This window comes from Cygnus atratus, chromosome 12, assembly GCF_013377495.2.
Source record: "Cygnus atratus isolate AKBS03 ecotype Queensland, Australia chromosome 12, CAtr_DNAZoo_HiC_assembly, whole genome shotgun sequence".
Lineage (NCBI taxonomy): Eukaryota > Metazoa > Chordata > Aves > Anseriformes > Anatidae > Cygnus > Cygnus atratus.
In genome coordinates this window covers 14,126,488-14,153,369 of record NC_066373.1, presented here as the reverse complement: position 1 = coordinate 14,153,369, position 26,882 = coordinate 14,126,488, and the positions used below count along the sequence as shown (strand labels likewise).

At 38.1% G+C, this 26,882-nt stretch overlaps 2 protein-coding genes across 6 annotated transcripts in view; one reads left to right on the top strand and one right to left on the bottom strand.

Annotated features, from left to right (window-relative positions):
• OSGIN1 (oxidative stress induced growth inhibitor 1) overlaps window positions 1-26,882 on the top strand; it is an 82,732-nt gene that overhangs the window by 8,937 nt on the left and 46,913 nt on the right. The window lies entirely within an intron of this gene.
• On the bottom strand, window positions 3,336-17,884 carry LOC118246392 (receptor-interacting serine/threonine-protein kinase 2-like). 2 transcript variants are annotated; one of them, XM_035543441.1, is made up of 12 exons: window positions 17,757-17,884; window positions 16,304-16,469; window positions 13,972-14,125; window positions 13,622-13,777; window positions 13,328-13,476; window positions 11,506-11,555; window positions 10,241-10,402; window positions 9,366-9,451; window positions 7,806-7,874; window positions 6,868-7,033; window positions 6,288-6,434; window positions 3,336-4,878 (listed from the first exon to the last, which is right to left on the bottom strand). In XM_035543441.1, exons 2-12 carry the CDS (start codon window positions 16,453-16,455, stop codon window positions 4,607-4,609), a joined length of 1,563 nt encoding a protein of 520 aa, XP_035399334.1. In that variant the 5' UTR covers window positions 16,456-16,469; window positions 17,757-17,884; the 3' UTR covers window positions 3,336-4,606. The 2 variants fall into 2 exon arrangements, with proteins under 2 accessions (XP_035399334.1, XP_035399335.1); XM_035543442.1 differs by having other exon boundaries at window positions 16,304-16,465; window positions 17,757-17,863.

Below are 26,882 nucleotides of genomic sequence, written 5' to 3'. Positions count from 1 at the left end.
AGTCACTTATCTCAGCGTTGTTCCCCCCCCCCCCCCAGGTAACATTCTACTGATTTTTCTAGCTGAAAAAAAAAATATAGCACCCTTTTGGTCAACAAAGGAAAACAAATATAATTTTGGTAGTCGTTCTGTTACCTAATATGAATACTTTTCTTTAAAACCTAAAGAAAGAACAAACTGTATAGAACTTTCTGGAGCATAGCCAGATCACTTCTGAAAGGGTGAAATTCAGCTGTGTTTTCTGCTCATGTGGGCATTGCTGTTGCTACGTGGAAAGTTCAAGACCAACAGTTGGAAATAAGTGTTGAAATACTTCGGAAGGTTATCATATTTCAAAGGGTGAAGTTTATATTCTTCATTTAATTCAGCCTGCTTGAAAGAGCCCACAGTTCCTTCAACTGATGTGTCTCTTCTGTGGAACAGGAAAGGTCAACAGAAAAGTGCGATTAAGATGTCAGTTTGGGAATATAGATCTCTCTAAATCTTACTTGACATGTATTCTTGTGTAGAGAAGAGAAGTAAAGGTAGAAAGTAGTAAAATACTGATCACAAATTGTTTTCTGTCAGCACAGGAGCTGGAAATAGTACATGAGTGTCTTGTTCACCATTTTTCTTGCACTGTGATTAAGCAAAATGCAATTCTGCAATTACCAGCATCCCTTTTTTAATACATACTGAATTTACAGTTAATGTATTCTTGCAGCTACGCTAACTTTAATATAACACAACTCATTACGTATGTTCTTTGCAGACCCTGGCAGGTAGTTTAATTCATGGTGGACTTCAAAATCCAGGAGTTTTAACTTGGCTGACGAATCACCTGTCAAGCCAACCGTGTGCTCAGTAAAGGGTATACCAGGCAAGGCAAGCAAAGGATTACTACTTTTGATGAGGAACAAAATCAAAACTCCACTAAGATCTCTTAAGCTCCAATATAATATTTTGCAGAGAAGGCAGGGGGGTGGGAAAAAAGAATGAGAGGAAATATAGCACAATACAAGATTTCTTCATGCATAAAAAATGCAGCAGTCTTAGAGACAACATATGCTACTAGGGGAAAGCACAGTTAATGGCTGTATAGTATCATAATCAAAAAAGTGGTAGTGAAGAAACCTAAATTCTCTATAGCAGCCTTGAAGATGGTTGAGTCTTTCCGTAAGAAAGCAGTCACACTAGTATTTATATATGTACTTAAAATCACACGGATAGCTCAAGTTACTAAAGTTGTGCAAGCATGAAAATGTTTGCAAGACCATGCAGAATTCAAACTTGAAATGATATCATAAAAATACTTGAGGTTAGTACTTTAGTTCTTGTACATTTAATACTACCTAACTGGTGTAAAAATTATTTGATGTACACTACTAGTCCATTAATGCATTATTAAAAAATTTTTAGAAAAGTATTTTACGGGTACATACTTGCCTTCATCTGTTGTTCTCTGGAACTCTGTTTTTAGCAGGTACTGGTGACAACTATCGAGTGGTATTTATAGCTTTGTTTTGCTCCCTACTGGAAGGGCTAATCTCTTAGAAGCTTCATTCCAGTATCTCAGATTAATTTTCCACAAATTAACCTCAACAAATTCTAGTGCAGATGTTCTTTCATTGCGGGAAGTATCCCAGCTGAGATAAAGGTGCTGTATAGATAGGAAAAAGGGCAAGGGACAGTCATCTTTTTACTAGTCAGCAAAAGATAGGTGCAGCCAGCTTCAAGAAGAAAAATATATTCCAATTAAGTCCCAAAAAATTAACATTTGCCTACTTCAGTTACTTTTCCTTTAATAAATCTAAATGGAATTTGAACGTGGTACATCAGTTTTAAGATCTATTAGTTCTAGTTTTGTCTTTTTTGAGTAACTGCAAAAGAGAGTTTTACTAATCATTTTGTATGTTCACTCATGAAGCGCCTTTTTTAATCCCTTTGCTCTTTTCCAGTTACCTACATTATATTTCCTTATATATATATTTCTTTTCTAGGACACTAAACATTCATCAGGTTCAAGCTTTGTTTCTTCCCACAGATATTAAAGAACAGATTGATTCTGCTATCTTTCCTCTTGCTCAGTATTATTAATTCTATATTGTTTTGTGATATAAAAAGAACTGTGGAAAAGAGGGGCAAGGACCATAGAAATCTTTGCTAGTGAACATAGTTTAGGTAAAAGGATAGCAAAATCAGTGATAAACACATCTATATTAATGTCTTTGTTATATCACCAAATATTATAGGCCTTGTAAGAAGTACGTATCTTTGGTGAGACAAAATAAAGGGATTCTAGTTTCAGGTTTCTATATCAACAGCAGTTTGATTTCAGTGAACTAAAAGCATCCCTCCAAAACACCATGCTTATGAAAAAAAATTCCCAACAGCTTCACCTGTCAACAAACCCAAAAGTTTAAACATTTATATTGCACAGGGGAGATTTATGAGGAAGTCTATGCATTTGCCTATATTAAGACAAATCTGCATTAGCTTAAATGTGTTAATAACAAGGCATGGGCAGTGGCACAGTTGGTTTATAGCAATGCTTTTAGCTAAGGTTATCAATTCTCAATTCAAAGGCTCAGTAAAGCTACGTATTGATTTCAGTTGAGTAGGTGTCAAAAATCTGATTATGGGTTAGACTTAATTATTGAATAACATACTTAAAGAATTCTGTTCAGGCTCATTTGAACATGAAATTGAACATGAAATAACAGATTTGCCTTTGTTTTGTAATTGGATACAAACTGTCTTTTTGGATTATCTTGACAAAAATCTGTGTAAAGACAATGGTAATGGATCAGTAATTCTGCAAGGTCACATCCTATTACAGATACTTAAATTGGGAAGCCAAATATGAGAGCAAAAATCTGTCTGTAAAAACAGGTAACTTCCGCTCCAACTTGTTTCACGTCAGTTCTGTGATTAAAAATTGAAACTGGGATTAAGTCTGACATCAAATGATATTCAAGTAGAAAGCTGTTTCAGAGTAAGAAACTCAGAGGGCCAAAACTGTTTCTATGTCAAAAAAATAATGACAAGAAAATTAAGTCTGCCAGCTGGCACACGTTGGAATTATAGAAGTGTCCAGCAGGAGAACTGAATGGAATGATTTTTTGAAAACTGGTAACTAAGTTTCAATAATCTTGTCACCTTCCCTCTTAAAAGTCTATAAATAATTCACACAAATGAGTATCTGTTTTACTCTGATTATCTTATGCCTTCTAAACAAGTAAAACACCATGGCAGCAGTAGTTTTCCTCATGAAAAGGACATCCTTTCCTAGTAAAGGCTGATCTGGTCTGCTGAGGGTTCCCATTTAAAGTGTGGATTGAAAAAAAAAATTAGAGTCAGTGTTTAGTTCCTTTAATACACAAAGTTATTTTCAACACACTTGACATCGATTTTAATTGTAACAATATAGCATCTCAAGGCTGTCTTAAAGCTTAATGAATGTGCATAAAAAAAATAGCTAAAGTTTATTGTTCCAGCAGTATTATAGTCTGTGATGTAACAAGCCTCTTATTTCAAGCATGCCTAGAAAACACATCATTACTAAATTTAATATTACAACCTGCCAAACTACTGAAGTAGATCAGCAGTTTGAAACTGCATTTGTTCTCTCTGCAATGCAGGGGAACAGAATAACAGTTTTGCATCTGAAATACTTGTAGAGTGTATAACAAGTTCTCTCATGTTAATCTAGTGCCTTGCAATTTGAAGGAATCCCACTGTGCCTTCAAAAACCAGCACCTTTTATAACCTCATTTTCATTATAATGAAGTTATTATAATGAAGGTAATTTTCTACTTTCCTTCACAGTTCAACAGAACCACCATTTCAAAAGTGATCAGCTTGGTACCTCTTCTACCTGGTTTAATTTTTACATTTGAGCTGCAGTCATACAGAGAGAACAGCATGGATATAAGATATTAATGTTTTTCTATTTACCAAATGCTTTAGGCCCACCTCTACAAAGTGCTGCTATCAGTGCCCTGTTTTCAGAGCATATGACCATTTGTGAGTGAAAATAATCTATATGCATGATGTAAGTTTTCCAAGGCTTACTTAAGGCGCTGTGTAGTAAGTATTTCTTAGTTCTCTTAAGACTTTCACACTAACACCTGTCTTTCACAGAGCTCCATTGAGACAGTCATTTTTTTTCCCCTCTTCATCCAGTACCCTGTTCTTCACTGTGCTTAGCTGGAAGGATTTAGTAATAGCTGTTCTTCTGTAGTGTGATCTCCAAAAACTCATAATCCATTTTCCAGTCTTCCAAAATCAACAAAATAAGGTGTCATCATCTGACTTGAACAATATTTTCTCTGGCACACATTACACTCCTCCAATCTCTGGGGTCCAAATTAGAATTTGTTATACCAGCCTTGGTAATTTCTGCAGACAGTTGGTTGACTTGACCTTTTAATCCAGCTAGCTTTTTCCATTAGAGGACTAAAATCACGGGCTGCAGGCATAATTGACTTCAGTCAACAGGTTGTGAGGAATGAATGTGAATCATTACCATTCCAAATTACCAGTGCTCTGATCCATGTAACAAACCCCAAAAAAAAAGTCACAGCAGCTGCCTATTTTTCTCAGCAAGACAGTCTGTGCAATGTCCTCATCCCAGAGGACTGCATTTGGTCTCTGTAAGTGCAGTCACTACAGTCTGTGCTGCCCTCTCTCCAAGGCAAAGGCAAATGTCTAACAATGCCCGAGCACGGCCAGTCACTGTGGGATAAGAGATGATTGTTTCATAATCCATTCGAGACAGCATTTGCTGTGAGCGAAGGACATCAAGGACATAGTTGAGGCGTCCTTCTGTCATGCGGCTCAGTATGGTTCCTCTCTGGCAGGTTAATATTTGACAGCAGTTTCCTTTGCAGCAAGGACCTTGAGTAAAAAAGGAAACAAAACAAGATCCACTAAGTGCTCGTTTCTTCCAGAAGTTGTTAGCAAGTGGTAGTATCAACATTGATAAATGTAGCTACTAGAAATATAAACTTAGTGGAGAAAGGAATAGGAAGAGTTAGTTTGTTCTTTGTTCATAACCACTACAGTGTATTTCCATCATGAGTTTCAAACAAAAGAAGAACATATTACAGAAAATAAGCATTTTTAAAGATTGTCTGGATTGTGTGAAGGGAGGAGATTTTCAGGTCTGGCCCTATTCTGATCAAAACTTGCACCAAGCAGTTTGGCTGTACATAAGTGGGAAAACTTTGTCCTGTAGAAAGCAGAACAGCTAATAGGTAGTTCAGGATAGCAGTACTGTTTGAAACGTAATGTGAAAGTGGGAAATTGAAGATGAAGATAGATAGATAGATAGATATATCTATCTATCTATCTCGAAGCCAAACTAGTAACAAAACTAATACTTCTGGCAAAAATGATCAAGAGCACCATGTTCTGCCTCTTCACAGACAGCTTAGACTTACACCTATTAGAGTACTCAGTACAGACATTAAGGTTTATAATGTCCAGTAAATACCATACACCAAGAGAAAATTAATAGCTGCAGGCCATTGTCACTTTGGAGAACGTGCCTCTGTCCTCCTTATTTTTAAGTCTGGACAGTAGAGTTCTGCAATGAATTTTTCCTGCATGGACAAGTCTGCTGCTTTATCCTAAATTTATGCCATCCCTCTGTAATAAATGGAAGTGGAGAAGAATGGCCAGCCAGACGTAGGAACTATCATAGGCCTATCATAGGCCAATTTGAAAAAAAAAACAAGAAACAGCTTTTCACCTATAAACAGAGGCAGGCTTCACAAGTCAGAAGCTTTCCTACTAGGCAGTTTCCAGCTCAGTAGGAAAATCCCAAACCACATCAGAAAGGAAATGAATGTTCCCCCCCCTTCTTCTTAGTCACCCCCCCCTTTTTTTTAGTCAATACCTACTTTTGTAGCAGTATAAAATACCTTAAAACTCCCCCCAATTGTTTTTTTTTCCAGACTTTAACAAACAATTAATGTATTTAATATCCTATGTGCTATACTTTGTGTTTTTACTATGTTTTTTTTCAGGCCTGTTCTCAGTCTGAATATGATCCTGAAAAACAACAAGTTAATGTTCACAGTAGCCAATGCCTGAACTTCAGAGGACAGGAGTAACCATGTACCAATAGCTTCATGAGACATTTGTATTGTTTTTGGCAGAGTTATTACACTAGAAATACCTGCAAGTGTGCAAGAGAATTCAGGAAAAAAAATGTGTTTGTACCAATCTCTAAACAGTCTGATCATCAATTAAAGTCTGGTCTGGGAGAATATTGTCTTCTCAACTGGAAATGAGAGTCTTACCTGTCACTGCTTGTTTAGGGTGCGTAGTTTGTTGTTTGTGCTTAAGTGCCAGTGGTGGGTCCTTATGCTGACTGTTTTCTTTGCCTGCCATTGGACCAGATAATGGAGGAGTACACAAATATTTTCTACAGTCAGAGCCTAGGTGAGCTAGAAAAAAAGAATAAGATGAGACCCTTGAATTGCAACAGCAATTGAACAGCAACAGGAACCTAACTCCTTTTCTTATTAGCTGACAAGAAAATAAGGTTATTCCTTCTAACACAGGGCAACAGATTCCAGGATGTACTTGTTCTGTCAAATTTGACAGGCAATATTTGATGTGCAGAGGAATGGCAGCTATATGTTATGGGTCAGGGTTCTGAAGTTATTCTAAGAGGCTTTTTGATCTACACACTTAACCAAAATATACCATGGTGGCTCTGCTTTTCTGCAGTGAGCTCATGCTTCAGATGATACCAGTAGGGGGCAAAGTTCTGAGAATGGACAATTGCACTTGAAAATGCATGTGTCTATGGAACAACTAGTAATGTTTATCCTTTTCTTAGGATAGTTAGAGCTGAATATATATCAAGGTAGAGACCTTTCTTTGTTGCGTTCTGTGGGATAGAGTTTGCCAGATCCATCTCAAGAATATTTTCTCTTCCTGCATGATTTGTATTGCTATCAAGTAGAATAGTTGTCAAGCTTGGTAGTACAGGAGGGATTTTCTTGCTCATTACTTTGTTGTTCTTTTGTGGACACATGACCTGAAAAAGATGAAAATAGGGAAGAATTATCATCTTGGAAACTTTCTTCCAAAACCTTTTCTAAACAGTTTCCTCTTGAAATCTAAGGCTGTTTCGCAGAGCAGAGTAAGGTAGGTGTGAGCATGTAGACATGCTTAATTCAACTTCAGCTAGTTGCCTATGATGCTGTGGCAGATCTGTAGGCTACCTGTCCTGGATTTTACTTCTGTCCTAGATTGCTTCCACAGCTTGTGCTGCTGGCAGCAATAGTGTCACTACAAATTGACTTGTTTAGTTTAAAGTTAGTTCTGATCCAGACATGTGAACTTCAGTTCTTTTGGTATTGGCAAGCCTGCAACAAGTGCCAAAATCACTTTGAAAAATGGGAGTTAACAGTATTTTGGAGTGATCACAAAGCTGTTGTCATTGTTCTTTAAGAAAAGAAGTTGCAGATGCTAGAATTCAGCCTCAGGCTTTTTTTCCCCAGATGACATTTTGAAAACACCACAAGAAAGGCTAGATTTTTGCCATTTCATTAGGACATTTTCAGGAGTGGTTCAAAGTGACTCTTAAGTGGATAAGGTTGTTTTTGCAAGAGCAGAGTCTGCTGCTTAGAAGGTGGTAAAACAGGGTTTTGTTGGTTAACTGGATGTAGTTGTCCTGGCTAGGGACAAAAAAGGGTTAGGGACATTTAGCTGTAGAGTGTTTTTATTATGTGGTGTCAGCACTGTCAGGAGAAACAAGAAGCTCATGAAGTACTCTTGTAAAACTCTGATGCGTGCCATGTACTTACCTCGGAATTGCGTATGCCTGTCTGCAATGTGTATATTTCTGAACCTTTGCATGCATTAAGTGCTGTCTCCTGGAAAAAATAGTACAAGAATGCCAATAAGAATACCCAATGTTTGCTCAGTTCACAGTTGTCAGGAGCAGGAATTTACACTGACACTATGTATTATGCTCTTGGGTATGCTGATACATAGTGATAGTGAACTGCATAGAGCAGCTTCACATTTTAACACGTGTAAGTGGTTGTAGAATCTGACTTAAATCTTCTGTTACTGTTTCTACTTTAAAATCCAGTTTTGGATCATGCAGGAAAAGGTGAGAATAGCCCTATACCGAAATACTTATATTGGGCTAGCTATAACATGTCCTTCAAGTATCCAAACAGCAGGACCATCCTGTGTTTCATATGCCAAACTCTGTCTGCAATAAGGATGTGTTTATACTTGTAACTTTTCTCCATGTTGTATGTCTGCAGCAGATTTATTCCAACTCTTTACAATTCAACAGTTAATGAATCAAGCCATTTTCAAGAATTTCCAGTAGCTTTTTCCCCAGTCATTTTTGATACATTATTTGTCTAGTTACTTGAACAATAAATAATGCTCATTGCTAATTTAGCTAAGAGAAAAACAGTCTTGCTCAATGGAGACTAAAGTATTAGATTATTTAGGAACATATTGCCAAATATTCCATAAACTTCAATGGTAATAAAATGACGTGGACTATAGCTATGCCACCTATTAAAGCATTGATCAAGTCTGTTTTATAAGCCCAGTATGTGATTGCAACACAAATAATTTAGTATGCAGTAATTTAGGTAGCTCACATAAGCACAGCAACAAACTCAGTGGTACAGAATCAGTTTTGTAAGTCCAGGTGGAGTTTGAATACTTGGTCAAGGACTGAAATGTGCCAGTGTAGTTTCTCTACTGTGCCTAAGTTAACTAGATAGGCTATAGCTATTCTCGTGGCAGTCAGATTTGTGCCAGATTTCCTACGGCAACAAACAAATACGGGGTTAGCTGTGTCCCTCAGTTGTCTGCCATTCCCCATCCCTTCAGGAGGTATCAGAGAACCCTCTTAGACCTGAGGACATGTGATGTTTTACATTTGAAACATGCCAACTTAGAAACAGTGAAGCAGACAGAAGAGCGCATTACTGGAGCAGGTATTAACACTGTCCAGGTTTTGGAATAAATATCTTTAATCAGTACATACAAGAAAAATTGGCCTTGATCCTAGACTTAGTGTGTTCTGCTTGAAGCTGATATTTGTTCTCACTCATGTTTTCCAGTCTGATTACAGCTGGTAGCTGGCAAGAAGCTATCATTTTTATAATCTCAGTAGCAATTGACAGTTTCTAGAGAAGACCTGCCAGAAAACCTTACAATACTTTTTTTTTTCTAAAGAATTCCTGAGTGAACTTGAAGGGCCAAAAGGTAGTCTCTGGCATGTCCAGTAAAGCAATAAAGACAAAGCCTTTTCCCATTTTGGACCACAAAGACTGTAATTGAAGAATCAAGAAACATCCTTATACAGGAACAAAATGTAATTTTGCACTAACCTTTGCATCCATCAGATTGTAGACTGCATTAGAAATTGCCTCCTTATTTATAGTAGTCAAAATTCCATTTAGAAGGTCTACACATTCTGCAGGAGGAATAAAGCATTTTAAAATACCCTGTTGCATATGAAAGTGTGTATATATTTAGGCAGTGTATTGCAACTAACCTCACTAAGCATGCTATTGAGTATTAACTTTATTATGTTGAGCAGCTAGATGAACTAAGTGAGATCAGTTCAAATACAGCTTGTACCTCATGCATGCTTTACTTTCCTTTTAGAAAAGATTCTAAAGAACTGTCACAGAGTCAATTTTTCTTAACTGTTTATACAGATGTGCCCTTGCAGAAGGCTTACACACAAATATATAAATTTAACACAGTAAAACTATATGCAAGCACTGAGGAAACAATTTGCATTATGTCTAGCTTTGAAAATTTGCCTAATAGTCCTCAAGTATCACAGTCTTAAATATTTCTTGGCTTTTTTTTTTTCCTCCAATAGAGACAGGGTAAACATAACAGTTCCACTAACAAACAATGACAGCATACCTCACAGGGAACTGGTTAAACACTGAAAATAAGAAATGCTTAAGACAGGTCAGTCTTTGTTAGAATAATGCATTTAGCTAATATCCCCTTCTTTAGCTCCCCCCTTTTTAAAAGCATTATACTAAAATACAATCTCAGAGATCGGTAAGCCACCTCTGGTAGGAAGCTTCAGATAAAGAAATCTACAGTACTGCGAGGGTGATGTGAAGGCTGCTTTGCCCTCCACTTCAGATATTCTGTCATTGATTTGGAGTGCCAGAGCAGTGTTCCCAGAGAGACCGTCTCAAGTACAGACCCTGTAAAGAAAGCAAACCCTGAATGTTACCTGCAGTATGTGGTCTGTAATCTGGTTCTTGATGCCAGCAAAGAGCAATAAAGTGCAACAGCGTGTTCCTCTGGGGCAAATTGCTTGGTATAAACTCCTCTGAAATGCCAGGCCGCAAGCTGTTGCAGATTCCCGTCAGAACTTCCAGCAGGGTTGTTTGACCTGCAATGGATAGGAAAATGTCACCACAAAAACATTAAAGACATCAGAACTTTTAAAGTGATATTCAGCATAAGCTATGTCAGGTATATTAAAACAAAGGCTACTTTTAGAGGCAAAAATAAATATGTATTTACTCTGTGGTTAATGGATATGCTAGCCTTTAACAATAACCATAACTAGTTATTGTAACAGGTCATTTCAGGAGAGAGAACTGTCCTAATAAGAAGTGACAAATGAATATGTACCCATGCATTGTAAACTACATGCACAGACCCCTCAGATATACATCTAATTATTATGGGTATATCCTAAGCACACAGTTCATATAAAACTTTACACCTTATAAGAATATCAATCCTATTGTACAGAAAAAATTACTTTGGGCAACCACAAGATGGCAGCTATAAGTGAAAGCTGCGTGAATGAATATTAACCTACTATTCCTATACAGTATTTTTGAAAGGTCCTTCTCAGCCTGCTAAATGTAGGAGTCCTTCAATCAGCAAGCCATGCAGAACTGAGCCCATACCAAAGAGATCTCTTTGGCATCAACCTGCATAAAATAGGGATCATCCTTCCACTATGACAATTACTGCATAGTGCTTTACAAACCATGTTCTTTAAAACTGCTTGCTATTATCTAAGAAGGTAAGATTCTTTTTTCTTAAGAGAATTTAGCACAAGCTGACATTTCTTGATTGGGATTTGAAGTTCACGGCAACTCTAAAGTGAGCATACTGCACATCCTGTTGGCTACTTGTCACCAAAACATTGTCTGGTTTTGAAGTGACAGTGAAATATAAGAGTACTGTTTCTCCCTAAAGGTAATCAGGAAACACAACTGAGTAACAGAGTGCTTCAACAAGCACAGAGAAATGCTGCAAGTTGGGTAAGAAGCTACAGTTTTCCCCTGCAGAAAAATCATCCTCCTGGAGACACGGAGGATTTGCTTAGGGATTCTGATCTTTACCTATGACAGTAATAGAAGGCAAAGGGACATTGGAAAAAGACAGTGCTGTTTGTGTCATCATTTTCCTACAGTAAGGGAATTTGTAGAAAATATTAGTGTGATAAAATGATACACGAACAATAGAAATGAATACCTTCAAAAGGCTTCCGTCTGCTTAGGCTTTCCCAACACATTATTCCAAAACTGAAAAAAAACACAAAGGAACATTCATTAATTTGGAATTCATATTTATGTTCTTATTACTCCCAAGAGCAAGTTTATTGGTTTAAGACAGGACTTTCCCAAGACAAAGCCTATCCAAATCTTTCCTAACTTGAAGAGATACATTTCTCTGCATTAAGCTTTGATTTTCAAGCAAGCAGTTCTTACAATAAATCAAGTTAGAACTATATATACACATATGGTTTTTTGAATAGGATCAATTAGAATTACATTTCAGGTTATTACCTTCAATACATTTACTCTTGTCAATTTCAGAACCTTCTGTTGTCCTGTCATTTTTGTTTTGCTTTCAAGTAATTTAAATAGCAAGAAGGGGACATTATAGCAGGTACTAACAAGTTTATCAGTCAGTTAACCTACCAAAAACTTGATCCTCATCCCCTGCATGTCTGTTTTCTTCAGCAAATTTTGCTGGAGATCCAGATACTTTTTTCCTTTTCTAATGAACCAGGAAGTATTCCAGTGATACCATAGCTCTGTATGTACAACCCACATCTCAGGTGGTCTAAGATACAGTTAAACCCTCAATCTGCAAAATTAGAGGCAGGAGCAAGAAGCCTGCAGGAAGAGGAAAAAGCAGGCTACAGATGAGCCAGAAGTAAAGCAGCCTACAGTGGAAGAAGCAATTCTAGAATAAACTTAATTGTATATTCATATATCTTGCTGTACTGCTAAATTACACATGTAAGAGAATCCCCTATTCTGCTGTATTTCCACATAAAGTCTGAAAGTGCTTTTACTTAAATACCTGTTAGGAAAATATTAGTGTAACATGGATGTACGTGTAGCTTACAAGCAACTAAGCAGTACTTCATATATGACGCTATTTTCTGTATTACACCACTATCTAGATGTGCACTTCTCATGCACTGAGTTATATCTGAGCATCTAAAATTAAATAAGAATGACATGTTGGCAATTAATTATGGCACTTGAAATAAGCCTCCTCTTCCTGCGCAAAAATCTTGTTTATGAAAAAAATCAGATCAGTTGCATCATTTATAGGTCTCAAGAATATGCACTGTTTGACTCACCTTAGTGCCTGTCTCTGTGGCAATAAAGCAGGAGTTTTATTTGCTTAAAAGTTACCTGTAGTGTTAGTCCACATGCTCCATAAAAACAGATTATAAAGATGCATGTCCATACAGAAAATAGTTGCAGTTTGAGGTTCTCATTTATCAAGACAGCTACAAAATATTTTACAGTTCCAGAACAGATGTGACAGCAGATAATCTTCCTCCTTTGTATAAATCACTAAAGTTAAGAAGTATGAATGCTTGAGTGGCTCAGTGAATTATCTGAGCAGGTTCCTTGGGACCTCAGTGGGACACCTGAGATAAAGGTCTAGATTTTTATCTGGGCACGAACAGTTCTTCCTGAAATTAAGTCCAACAACAGTTCACACTTAGAAACCACATGAATTGTGGTCATTAGGTTCCTAAATGTGTATGAAAATATTCTGACAGCTACATTACTCTTAAAAGTTTGGGTCCATTTGTAAGTACTTATATAAGAACTTGTAGAACAGTTCTTAACCATAGGATATTATTCACCAAATGTGGGGAATTTCACATTTAATTTGCTGCTGTAATCAGCCTCACATGGAATACTGTCTGATTGCATTTATATAAATCTGGCATTTTTATTGTAGTGTCTTTGCAAATAAAGATTTCAGCAACGTTATAGAATCTAGCAAGGACCAGGTATGAGCTGCCCGTAGAAATCCCATTTACCTGTAAATATCACCTTCCCGTGAAGGAAGGCCACCTCTGAGTATTTCAGGAGGGATGTACACTAAATCCTGGCATTTTCTCTGATTGCAGTTCTGCAGGTCTGACCTGAGCTGCTGTTTCCTCCAGTTGGTTAGACCATAATCTGATATCTACAGAGACAGGAGAAAAAAAAAGTAAGTTTTTGTAACAATACTTCCATCTCAGAACTAAATGTTGGTTATTAGAATAAATACATGCAACTATAGGGCAGTCACTGGACTTCACACAAACAGGCTATAGGCTAAAAGTTCCCACCTTGGCTCTGTACTGCATATCCAAAAGGACATTGGAAGGTTTAAGGCTGCAGTGGCAGAAAGCAGGCTCAAGGCTGTGAAGATGATGCAACCCTTCAGCCACATCTGACAGGATCCTTATGAGCAAGGGAAACGGAAGATCTGGGTACAGCTGATGCTAAAGAACACAAAGTACAGGTTTTGCTAGAGTGGAACTTTTACTATTCACGTTTTCATTTTGACAGTAAACAGAAGTACAATGCAGAAGCTGAATAGCAGATGTGACTACTGTCCATAATTTACGTGCTGGTCGCTCCCTTTTGGCTTAGCTTGTAATTAGATTTGTCACAAAAGATTACTTCTCCTACGTACCTCATGGATGAGCGAGTGGAGGGATCCATTGCTCATCCACTCAGTCACTATCCCCACAAGTCCATGGTACTGGTAAATCCCAAGAGCAGGCAGGAGACGTTCAGACTTACAGCACCTGACATTTGCTATATCTTGAAGCAGCAGCTTCCTCTCCCTGTAAAAAGAGAGAGAAGGGTAGAGGCAGGGTAGACTGAAGGGAATTTCAGCTAGACATCAGATCATGTAGACGATCGAAATGAGAAAGAACCATATAGTTGACACAAGCCAATGTAATTCTACCAATAAAACCAGTATTGTCATCTTCCAAACAACTGTAAGAAAATTAAGCTATATCTTGTGTAGTGTATTTTTCTAACAGTGTGAAAGAACCCTGAATAGATTAGCATGAACATAGGAGCACAGTTTGAAGCAGCGTTTGAAATGCAAAGATGGGAGAAAGCTGAAATGTGAAGTGCTAGATTAAGAAAAATCAAGTTTTCCCCCTCATAAACTTGTGTCCTTTTGCATTTAGTGAGACCCACATAGACAGAGAAATTAAGATCTTCCATGCATATCTGATGGGACTACATCAAAGCATGACATAAAACAAACTGAATTCAGATTTGATATAAGCAGTATTACTCTAATGACTTTGTTGTATTTAAATTCAACTGCAGTTGGACTGCATACCTGAATTCAAATAGGTCTGTATTTACAGCATGTAATGAAGCCTTGCTTTGATCATGAGAAGAGTAAGATTTTGCCAAGGACTCCAGGCAGTTAATTCCTTGTGCATGGGAAACATTGAGTTGTTGATTAAATTGGGCATTTTCAGGGAAAATAACTCCTGCCACACTTTCAGCTTTTGTTGTATTTGTTTTTAAATATCCAATTATCTGTTACTTCTGATCTGAAAATTAATGGGAGTTCATTCAAAATTCAGTTGATTTCAACAGACCTGCAGCTCATTCTCATTATCCTAAGTCATCAGACTTCAGTTTCTGTTTCTCATATTTGCGGTACTGATTCACAAGCCTGTAAGCCAATCACTGTTAGTAGTTTACAGCCCCACCTGTTTTAGCACTTATTTCCACAAATCTAAGCATTTATCATCAGCACACAGTTGAAAGTTTTACAGGCAGAGTAGGCTGCAGCTTATTCCCCTAGTTTTCCTATACCCAGTGTAATGCAAACAAGGGATCAGAATGGTAGCAGAGAGAAAAGCAGGACACAGGCTTTAGTCTTAGGAAAGAAGTTTAAGTGAAAAGATGCCACCAAATCAGCATAGCATGTTAAATTCAAAGAGGAGCAAGATGTTGATTACTGTGAATTGATTTAATTATAGCTTGTGTTTTAAAGAAAATGTGAATAGATGGAGAGTTGTTTTTTCTTTAAACTAGCTACTAAAGAAATAACATCAGATCATATTACAAAATTGCTAGGCTTCTACTGCCTAAAAAACAAGCAGCTCCCCAAAAACAAAACAGAACCTTACGTATTTTTAAGTTTTCAGTTTAATTTGACAGTGATGCTGTCAAAATGGCAGCAAATGCTGCCGGAATTCAGGAACAGATTTTTTTTTTTTTGAATCTAAAATACTGTTTTTTCCTCCTGTCTTCATAATGGAAGAATTTAAACACTATGTATTCCGCTAAGACATCTGAATTTTACTTTTAACAAAAGTTACCTCAATTGCAATGTTCTCAGTTAACAAATGAGTTTTAACTAGTCCATTGTTGCACATCAGACTCTTTTTTTGATAAACAATCAGGTCAGTGATTTCCCCTAAAATGCTTTTGTCTTGCTTCATCCAGAATATCTTGGGGTTATTCTTAGAAACTTTCTGTGCCTTTGTCACCCCACTGGAATTTTGTGGCAGATAGGCAGATGCCCATCAACTATTAGTGGCGTGATTTTGTAATTGGGACATATATACACATCTCATTGCTCCCAACCCTGACCCTTATCCCTCCCTCCTTCCACTGCTCTATTCCTTCACGCGTACTTGCTGGTTTAGATAAAATTCAGCTGAGGTCTCTTTCTCCAGAAAATGTAATACCATACATGGCATGCTCAATATTACTGGTCAGGGTCTGAAGACATTAGTGTAATAGAGATAATGAATGATTTCAGGATTAATCTCTACTTTTCTAAAACTTGTAAAAGAAAAAAAAATAGAGCTTGTTTCTTAGTATAACTGCCTCCAATTTGCCTCTTGGCAAGCTGGGATTTCTAGGAACAGAAAGATGTTTGGGGATCAGAGATTGTGGGCATGCCATGATTCATTCTGGTACTACCAGTGTAGTTTTGTGTTGCCAGCCTGCATGGATAGTAGACCAAAGAAGACACGTACCTCTGTGTAGCATTCTGGCTGGTCAGCAGCCTCACGGAGATGTGTGTGTTCCATGAAACATGAAAGGCTTTCAGTGCAAAGCCTGAGCCTGTCCTGGTCAAGGTAAAGCTATCCAAATCCTCCTGGGCTACTAGAGGCAATGGTTTGGCCATTTCTAGATGGCTGGCTTGGGAAAAAAATATCAGAAATAAGTTTTTAGACCTACTTTTTGTCACTACTAATAAAGCACAGTGAAGTTGCACCAACCCTTCCCAAATAACCACTATCCTAATCCTAAAAGCTAATTCTTTTTACCACTCTGTATCAGACTTCCCTTAAAAAGACAGTGAAAATGTGCCAATTGCAGAGGACTGTCCAGACCATAACTTACCATCCCAGGCCAGAAGGTGCTAATTAATTTTTTTTTTATTTATTTCCATCTGATCACTTGGAAATGCAGGGCCATTATTTATAATATAAAATGTGGCTTTAAAGTGATACTGAATTATGTAGACAACAAATCAGTATCCATCAGTTGTGTGCTGGATAGAAATATAGCTTCATAGAATATCCTGAGTTGGAAGGGGCCCACAAGTACCGTGTACGTAATAAGGCAAACAAACATTTAAGTAATCAAAATAGTTCATTCAGAACTCCAAAGATAGTACAAAGAGGCTAAAATAATGAATACGGGATCTAAACCATTCTTGAACTTACATACTTCTATTTAAAATGGAATTAAGTACAGCTATAACAGTTCTTGAAACTCTTGCTAATTTACTATTTAGATTAAAAGGAAGAGATAGCAACCAGCTCCTTTTTGGATTTGCAAAACCTTATTTAATTAGAGATTCTGTAAAAACAAATGAAAAGCAATTCAATCTTTCTGTTACAAACCACGACATGCTGAGGAACATTGTCCCTATATTCAGGTTTCTACTTCTCTTTCCACACCTGGACTTAGAGTTGTTTGCTGGTAATATTTGACCCTAAAATGAGATCTTATTTAAGCAGTACTTTACCAAGGCTGCTAAAGTTGTTGGAAGTACTAATCACAGAATATGGCATAGTTTAATGAAATTACAGAGGAAGTTTCACTAACTTGTAAGTATGGTACTAAAGCCATTTTTCCAACAGATCTGCTCTTTTTAATGCTTTTCCTCCTACACCCATTTCAAAGCTCACTGACAAAACACAAAATCAGTGTTTCTTCAGCAACTTCTGCAATAAAGGATTTTATATTATTTTTAACAAAACATTAAAAGCCTCAGCCAAGTTTGTCATCTTCCCCTAGCTGGGGTGGGCAGGAGGGAGATTGTTATAAAACCATTCATTTCAAGTTTCTAATTTTAAAGGCAATTTTTAAGAGTAATTCATAGCAAAGATGGTTTCCTTGGGACAAGAGAAACTTTCCTAAGTTAAGCTAATAATCAAAGGTCTAAGTAAAAGAAATTGGAAGCAAAAGTTAACTTACCTCCAAAAATATGGGCATAAAAACTACAGTGTAGTGAAACTGCTGCAGATACCTAGTAGGAGTCTGTTTCGTGGGGCATTCAAAGACAGCTGGAGCTTTGCTGCCTGTGAGTCAGCTGTACTGTTTATCTCTCCTTTTATTGGCTGCCTGCAAACATCTAAAATTTCCTGGTAGGTTTTCTATGCTGTAACTCTTTAGTGACCGCAGCTGTGTTTTCACAGGCTGATTTGTTAGCTGCCTATAATTGAGAGAGATTACGAAAAAAGAGGTCAGATAACTATTTAATTTTTTATTTTTATTTTTTCCCCACATGATGAGGAATCCCAACAGGGAAAGAAAGCTCATACAACACTGAAAAACACAATATTGGATCCAGGCCAAATATAGATGTGTTTAGAGCTGTACACAGATTTTGTAGCTGGTGCTTATCTCTGCAGTAGATCAAACCAACAGCCCAAGTACAAAATCCCCTTAAACTTTGTAATTCAAGTAGATCTTAAAACAGGCTTCAAATTGCTATTTGTTTGGTTAGAAGGGAGGTAAGCATGGGGGTTATGTTAGTTTGCAAAGAAATCAGTTTATGTTAGTTTGCAAAGAAATCAATTAGCTGACAAATAGTCTAGCTGAAAGGGATATGGGGGTTATGGTGGAAGTGAGTGAAGTTGATGATGAACCCACGGCATGCTCTCATTGCAGATGGGGAAATTGTGGACTGGGCTGCGTCAGAAGTACAGTCAAAGTGAGAGAACTCATTACGCCTCTACTCAGCAATGGTGTATCTGCATCTGGAATCCTGCAGTCAGTTTTAGGGCCTTTGGTTCGAAGAAAAATGTTGAGAAACTGGAGAGGATGCAGTAGATAACAACCAAGATTGTCTGGGCCCTAGAGCACATAACTTAGAAGCAGAGATTGAGGGAGCTAGGCTTATTTAGTCAGGCAAAGAAGGAGGTTAAGGGATGGTCTTCTAGAGGTCTGCAACCACTTGGAAACCCACTATGAAAGTAGAGCCAAGGGGCAGGTAACAACAAGTGGCATAGGGAGATGTTTCAATTTCTGAGGTTGAGGTCAGATGCCAGAAAAAGCTTTTCCACCAGGTGGGTAACACAACAATGCGCCACTCAGGCTGTGGGGTCTCCATCCTGTAAGATTTTCTAGATGTAGCTAGGCAAAGCCACGACTGACTTGATCCAGCACTGCCACTAGTCCTGCTTCGAGCAGGAGGCTGGGCTAGAAAATGCCAGAGGTATACAATATCTGTAGTTTTGTGACGACTTTGCAAGGCCTAATAGTGTTCCTGCTAGGCTTATACTTTCACTCTGACGGGTGGGATTGCTGGATGCAGGGTGGAGACTTTAGGAAAAAACAGTCAATTGGGTTGATCAGGTTTATTCAGCTTTCCACACCTTGCAGAGTGTCTTTATTTATAGTCCAACTCCAAAACCAGCTTCAGTCAATGAAATTGTCCACAGACTTCTGTGGTATTGGGGTCAAATTCTAACCCCAAGCAGGGAGGGAACAAGTGGTAGGACAGTTACCTAATCCTCCTATGATGCTGGGAAAGCCCCGTGTATCTAAAAATCATGTGGCTGGGGCTCTGCAGCTTGAGAGGAAGCATGCAGCAAGCAGGAAGCATGGAGTGCACCTTCATGCACAGTGAGTTATTTCCTGAAAGCTGTAGCTATCTAAACAGCTTCAGCTTTCCCTGCTCAGCACACCCCTCCAAAAGTGAAATTAGTACAAGGGAGATGAGCCAGCAAGGTTAAACAAGTGGGCAGTAACAGTCCTGCAGAAGGCAGGAAATGTGGCAAGTTGCTGGAGCTACAGGATCCACTTTGTCCTCGACTTCAATTTATCAACAGTACATTCAGTGTTGTCTACAGTTCTATAAAAAGCACGTTATTAATGTTTTCCCGTGTTTAAGGTACTAGCCTGTCAGGAACACTCTACTACAGGAGAATCACTGTTGCTAAAAGTCCTTACAACTAATTAAAGAAACTTCATGGGGGAATCTTTGTAGAGAATTTAAAGGACTTAATTTTTACAAGTTCTTTGACAGAAATAGTGTGAGTTACTTCTGTATTTTTAGAGGGTCACGTGCTGGGGAAGCTGAGTACTGGAACAATCCCACATTTGATTACTCCTCTTGACGATTGTTTTCAGCTTAAAAAAATAAGCTTCTAAAGCTTACTTTTAATCCATATTTGGAGAAACCAGAAACAAGCAGGCCAATTTTTAGTGCAGGTCTGAACTAACTAAATATTTATTACTGATTAACATGTTCAGTAATAGCAACAAAATTGATTGGTGTTTTAGCTAAACATAATTTATTCAGGGAAATATAAAGCCTCTCACTTACTATGGAAACTTATAAATACTTAGCAAGGAAAAAAAATCCCTGTAGGATCACACAAGGGCCATCTTATACAGTAATTAGACAAATTTAACAAAAATAAAGATTGGTTTGACTGTTAGAAGTAGTTTGTAGTTTATTTTAATTTTTTATTTTCAGTTAAGGAAAAGAGTCAGAATAAAGCATTCCAGAAAGGATTAATGTATACAACAGACTTACTGAACCTTTCTAACCTATGCATTTATCAATGCAAACTTTTTTTTTGTGGATCATTTGCAAGCTAAGACAGTACAGGGGAAATACAAACACATGGATGGTCATCCTGGAAGTAGGTTGGATTCATCCTGAAAGTAGAAATAATGGTGATGCCTAAAGGATATCACGGTTTAAGACGGGAGTGGTTTGTAGGCCTCCACCCCTATAATAAGAGTGAACCCAGTTCCATTCAAATGTAAAATTAAGTGGGAACTTGACAAGTAGCAGCATTAAAGGAGGACCACAGCATAAGACAAAGCATTAATAGAGCAAGGATGCACAATGAAAGAATGACACAGTATCAAAAGACTGAAGCATTCACATGACCCAAATACCAAGGCCTCTGACACATGTTCAGTAAATACTGCACTTTGATATTTGATGGGAGAGTTCCCATCATCACTTCTCAATCTGGTTATTCCAGTTGAGCATCTGTACAGGATAACTTGTGGAAAGATGGGTGCTAAGGTGCTATTTCTTTTTTGCTCCTAGAGTATTTCATGAGCTCTTGAGAGAAGTGAATATTGAACTGTTTGTTAGGCTTCAGATGTGTAGGATTCAAATGCTCTTTATTTCACCTTTATAAAAGGTAAGCTGAAGTGCATGAGTGCAGCCAAAGATATAATCGTACTGCTTTAGAAGATAGGACTCCAAGTGGGCACAAATTTTACCTGCCCTAATGCAAGGTACCTCTTTAAGGTACAAAATTATGCTGTCCATTTCATGGATTTGCGGTTGAACTAATGCTTCCAGTTTCTTCTTATTTATTTATTTATTTATTTAAAGAAAGTTTCCTCAAACACCCATACCATGCTATTTTGCAAAATAGTCATAAATTCACCCTGACAGTAATGAGATGACTAAACGAAAGTATCATGGCTGCTGGCCTTAGGCAGTTTCCATAAAATAAAGAGTGCCAAGCGCCTCTGCTAATTAATAGCACCATAGAAATTTATTAATGCTTTACACAACTATTTTAAATAGTGGTATGTTAAACAGGTATCACATCATTTATCTTATTGTTCACAATTACAGGAATTATGAATTTTTCCCATTCTGCAGAAAACTATCATCTTAGGATACCATATAGGAACCTGTTAAATGCTTTGTAAAACAAAAGGCACACTAGTCCACATCCCAAGAGTTTACAATCTGTTTTGGAACATGATGTACTAAGCAGTGTTAAGACAGGGTGGAGAAATGCTAAACCTCCAGATCAATTACGTACCTGCAGATAAATAGTTCCAGTAAGGCTAATGGTGAAATGACAGAGGCCTAGATCAGGTGACCTTTCTGTGAATGTGTAGCATAGGTATGCAAGAAAACATAAGCAGACTTTCAAAGCCTTTACAAAGACCAAGTAAAATAAGCCCTTTAATTTGCTTGACCCTAAGTGTTTTGGTTTTCTACCTGAAAAGCCTGAAATATGAAAATGTGAACACAAACAATCAATTTTAAAAAAATCTATGATCTTCAGTATCAACTCTTTTTTACCAGCGTAAAGCAAAAGTAAATTTCAAGTCAGAGTTAGATTCATTATGGTCCCAAATTAGGAGACAATTCTACATTTAATTGAAAGGTTAGAATATTTCACTATATGTCCTTCACCTTTAGTAAATAGTCGAGGGTTTGGTGTCCAAGGGAGGATTAGAAGTCAGCAGCTTTAAACAAATGGGCACAGCACACAAACCATTCGAATGGAAACTGAGACTTGGGCTTGAGGGAAGAGGGAACAGGATGAAGCTTGAGGAGAGCTGGTTGTGCTCTCTGCATTCTCACTGACCTACTGTCCTGTCTTAGTCACTTTGTGCCCTTCTTTCCCAATTTATTCTCCCAATTCTGCTTGGATGGCAATTAGCATATTATGTTTGGGTCTCAAAGCAATAATAAAATCTAGCTGGAAAACTAGATTTTATCCTTGTCCTTTCACCTCTTTCTTTCCCCCTCATTTCTTCCTTCACTTTCTCCTCTTCATACCCTCATTTCATTCATATTCCTATACCTTTTTCTACCCATTTCTTTTTATATCAGTCTGTCAGTTAACCTACTTGTCCTGTCAGGATAACTCAACTCCTCACACATTTTTTTCTGTCATTAGATACATCTCCACGTGGAGTTCAGCAGGAGAAACAATTTGTCAGTAGGCCACGTTTTTCTTTTCTTCCCTATATCTTCTACCTTCTCCTTTGCCCAGTGAATGCATCACAACTAAAGTACTTTCTTTGGAGAGATGTTGGCTTTCATTTGTATTTTTCCATTGTGGGGCTTTGCTTCCCCTCCCTTTCAAATTACCATCAGTAGATACATTAAAGGCATCTGAAAAATGCAAATTGCTATTGACTTCCTTTTAAATGTTTATATAATCAAGTCTGCTTGCAGGCTACTTGCATTCGCTATTTGTGGTGACATGGAGAGAGAATTGTGAAAGTCCACTGATGTTTGCTGGAGCAATTCATTCATCTACCAAAACACCCTGCTTATAGTGAAACTCTGCCTTACTGAAATGGACTTCTGTTGAGTTCGCACTGTTCGAATTTGGTCATTAACATACTAAAAAGGCATCAAGTTCCACGCTCCAGGAGATGAGTACTTCCTACTCTCCTGTGGAAGTCAGCCAAAGTATGCAAAAAAAAGAATTTACCTTGGTTTCCCAACAGTCTTTCGAACCACAAGTGTCACTGCCCTGTGCAGATCAAAGCCGCCTTTGTCAACCTATGAAATTTTTAACTGGGCTAGGATTCGTCAGTTGCATAAGTAGTGAGATGAGACAGTGCCTAAAGGAGGAGAAAAGCAGCTCTTTTGTGGCAAAAATCTACTTAAGGAACTTCAATACTGTTAAAAAAAATACTACTTAAAACATCAGTCCTTTGTAGTTTTAACAGATCTTGCAATAATCATTTGGAAGTTGCCAAAGCAAAACCCTCTGAAACCATCTTTGTTACAGACCCAGGAGTTTGGAATAAAACTAAGAGCACAAGGCATTTTTTAATTATTATTTTTTTAAATAGCAGTTCCATAGCACACAAGCAGTTTGAGGGGCTGAATTTGGGTGTTTGAGATGCAACATTGCATGTGAACTCCTCCAGTCATGCTAAACATTATAACCTTTCGCTTTTATTTAGCACTTTCCACCTGTTAACTTTTACTTGCTTAGTCCATAGAAATCACTATAATTTCTCCCATGAAAGTGGTAACAGGCACAGTGAGAGACATATAGGCAGCTTCCAGACAGGCTGGAGAACCCAAGTGCTGTCTGTCCTCAGTAACGTGTCACCTGTTTAGCAATCTTGCTAGCTCTCTTCAGAAGCCAGCATTGATCTACAAAGATGCTTGAGCCAAAAATAGTACTGAATAGTCATATGGTTTAGAAAATCTGTATTTGCATTAATCCATATATGCGTTACTGTATTGATATCATGGTAATAGAGCATAATCTTCTTTTGGGACTGGTATCCTGACTTTTCAGCCTCTCAGTTTTTTAACTATCCACTTCAATACAGGCAGATAACTGAAAAGTAGACTGTTCTTGTAATATAACCTTTTAAGTACTTGGTCTTCTGATTTTTAAGCTGAAAATATGTGGCATGAGTGAAAACAGGGGTTGTTATGGTGGGCTTTTTTGTATTATGTTCCTTCCAGGAAGCAGCAACAAAAGCGACCCATCTCAAATTCCCCCTTTGTATTGTGAGACAAAAAAACCACTGAGGCTTATCAATGTCAACTGACTTACTCACCCACTTCCTCTTGGCTTCCATTGTACAGGAAAGCAGGTTGCAAAAAAACAGCAACATTTGTTTGGAAAAAACATAGAACCATTTAGAAATTGTGCAAGAGAATCTGCAGACAGGCTCTGGGAAAAACTGGGATCTTTCCAGGTTACGTAGATGCTAGATGTAAGCTCAGGTTCATAACAAAGAAGCAGTTGGCATTAAATGTTTATTGCCACAGAAGTATACACATCTCCAGAAAATATTTTAAAGCAAAATGCAACAGTATACATTCAGTAGTCTGTACACCAAATTTAGCGAGCCACTGGATTAATGGGTAGTGGTTGTGCAGCCAGTCAGAAGCAAAACAAACAGGTAAAGTGAGCAAAGAGGATCCCATGAAGTTCAAAGGAAAACACTGGGCTCCACACATGGGAGGAATAACCTTGCACCAGCACATGCTGGGGCCAACCAGCTGGAAAGCAGCTTTGCAGAAGAGGATCTAGGGGTACCTGGTACCCAGCTGAATGTGAGCCAGCAACGTGCCCTTGTGGCAGAGCAGGACCAGAAGCATCCCAGGCTGCATCAGGAAGAGTATTGCCACCAGGTCAAGGGACATCTCCCACAGTACTGAGGAGACCACATCTGGAGTTGTAGCCCCACTTCTGGGCTTCCCAGAACCAGAAAGACATGGACATATTGTGGTGTGTCTAGCAAAGGGTCATGAAGATGGTTAAGCAATTGGATTATCTGGCATAGAAGGAAAAGGTGAGAGAGCTGGGACTGTTTAGCTTGAAGAGGGATCTTAGTGATGTATAGCCCTGTGCCTACTGATGGCACAGACCTCGGTGTTGCTCAGTGAAAGGACAAGAGGCAATGAGCAGAAAACAAAATACAGGCAACATTTTCTCGATTCCCAGTCTATTGAGGGAATAAAATACAACACTTAGCTCTGTATCATAAAACACAGGACACTTTCAAGAAAAGTAGCTGGTCATCCATGTGCATATGACCCTGCTAATGAATATAAATATTTTAAAACATTTCCCTTGAACTGGTCTCTTGACTAATTGCTTAACTGGATGAGCTGGTAGTCATATGTAGCAATATTCTTTGATGTTAGGGTACACAGAAAAGGCTGTTTTACATCAAGCTGATTAAACCAAGTCAAAACTGACAGACTGTATAAGCACAGCTCTCAGGTTTTTGGAAAAACCTTTCTGAACAATAGTTGAGATGTAGTTCTAAGAATGGAAGTGACACAGTAAATAGTTTCAACTGTTTAACACTGTTATTAGCTCTGAGCTGTTGAAAAAAATTATGAGAAAACTTCACTAAGAAGAATGAGCTGCAGGATTCCCTCCCCCCACTTTTGCTAGGGCTGCCACAAAGCTGTCAAGTATGTTAAATCTTCATGTGGAAAACATTCACTACAATCTGGTGCATCCTATTATATAAAATGAGGGACTTCTAGCAAGTCTGGTTAGCTACCTACACATTCGGGTAAGAAAGTCAGTGGAGATGAAACTCATCTCGAGGCATCAAGAGGAGACAAGGCCTGTTTGAGATTTTCTCTATGGAAACTTTTATGTGTAACTTTCAAATAGTGGGGAAAATAGCATTGCCTAAGTTGTTTGTGTTTTTGCTCAGGCTGCCTATTTTCAGAGACCTGTCATTACCTCCTGAGTGGGAAGTGAGACAAGCAAACAAGATTATAATAAAAATAATAAAAAACAAATATGGAGATATTCATGGCTGAGCAACTATTTTTTTGCTTTGCCTTCTAGCCATGACTCTAAAGGCTTAACATCATCTAAAATGGGGATTTCCACAGTTTGCTCAGGGTTGCATATGGCTTTCTTAAGCTGGCTTTCTTAATGTAGGAAGGCAGAGTCCTCAAAAAGACCACACAAATACCAGATCATACACTAAATATTATATGTTATGGCCACATATTTTAAAAAAAATATTATACTGGTATCCTGAAGTGTGTCTAGCTTTGTGCTTTTGACTTTCTAGGGATGTGGTATTGTCCAGAATAGAGATGCATTCTTTTCCAGTGCCTGTTTTCTCCAGACTCTAGAATAAGATGCAGAGAGTTAGCATCAAAATCTTCAGCTAAACTTTGACATTGTCAGATATTAAATGTTTAAGTTTTAAGTTATATACAATAGATGTTGTCGTAACTATAATTGGTAAATTGAGCCTGGCAGCCTGTTGTGGTTTACCTCCAGCAGATAGCTCAGTACCATACAGCCACTTGTTCACTCTCCCCAGGTAGGAAGGAGAGAATCAGAAAGGTAAAAGTATGAGAACTTGTGTGTTGAGATGAAGACAGTTCACTAGGTAAAGCAAAAGCTGTGCGTGCAAGCAAATGAATTTGCTGCTTCCCATCAGCAGGCAAGTGTTCAGCCACTTCCAGGAAAGCAGGGCTCGTCACACGTAACAGTTTCTTGGGAAGAAAGAACATCACTCCAAACATCCTCCCTTCCTCCTTCTTCACCCCAGCTTTTTTTACTGAGCATGATGTCACATGGTATGGAACATCTCTTTGGCCAGCTGTGTTCCCTCCCAGCACCTTGTGCACCCCCAGCTTTGTCACTGGCGGGGCGGCGTGAGAAGCTGAGAAGTCCTGGCCTCTGTGTAAGCAAGCACTGCTCTGCAACAACTAAAACATCAGTGTGTTATCAGCCCTATTTTCATCAGATATCCAAAACACTGCATCATATGAGCCTCTATGAAGAAAATTAACTCTTATCCCAGCCAAAACCATGATACAGCCCAGTCTGTGTTGTTACATGTGGCTTCCAAAAA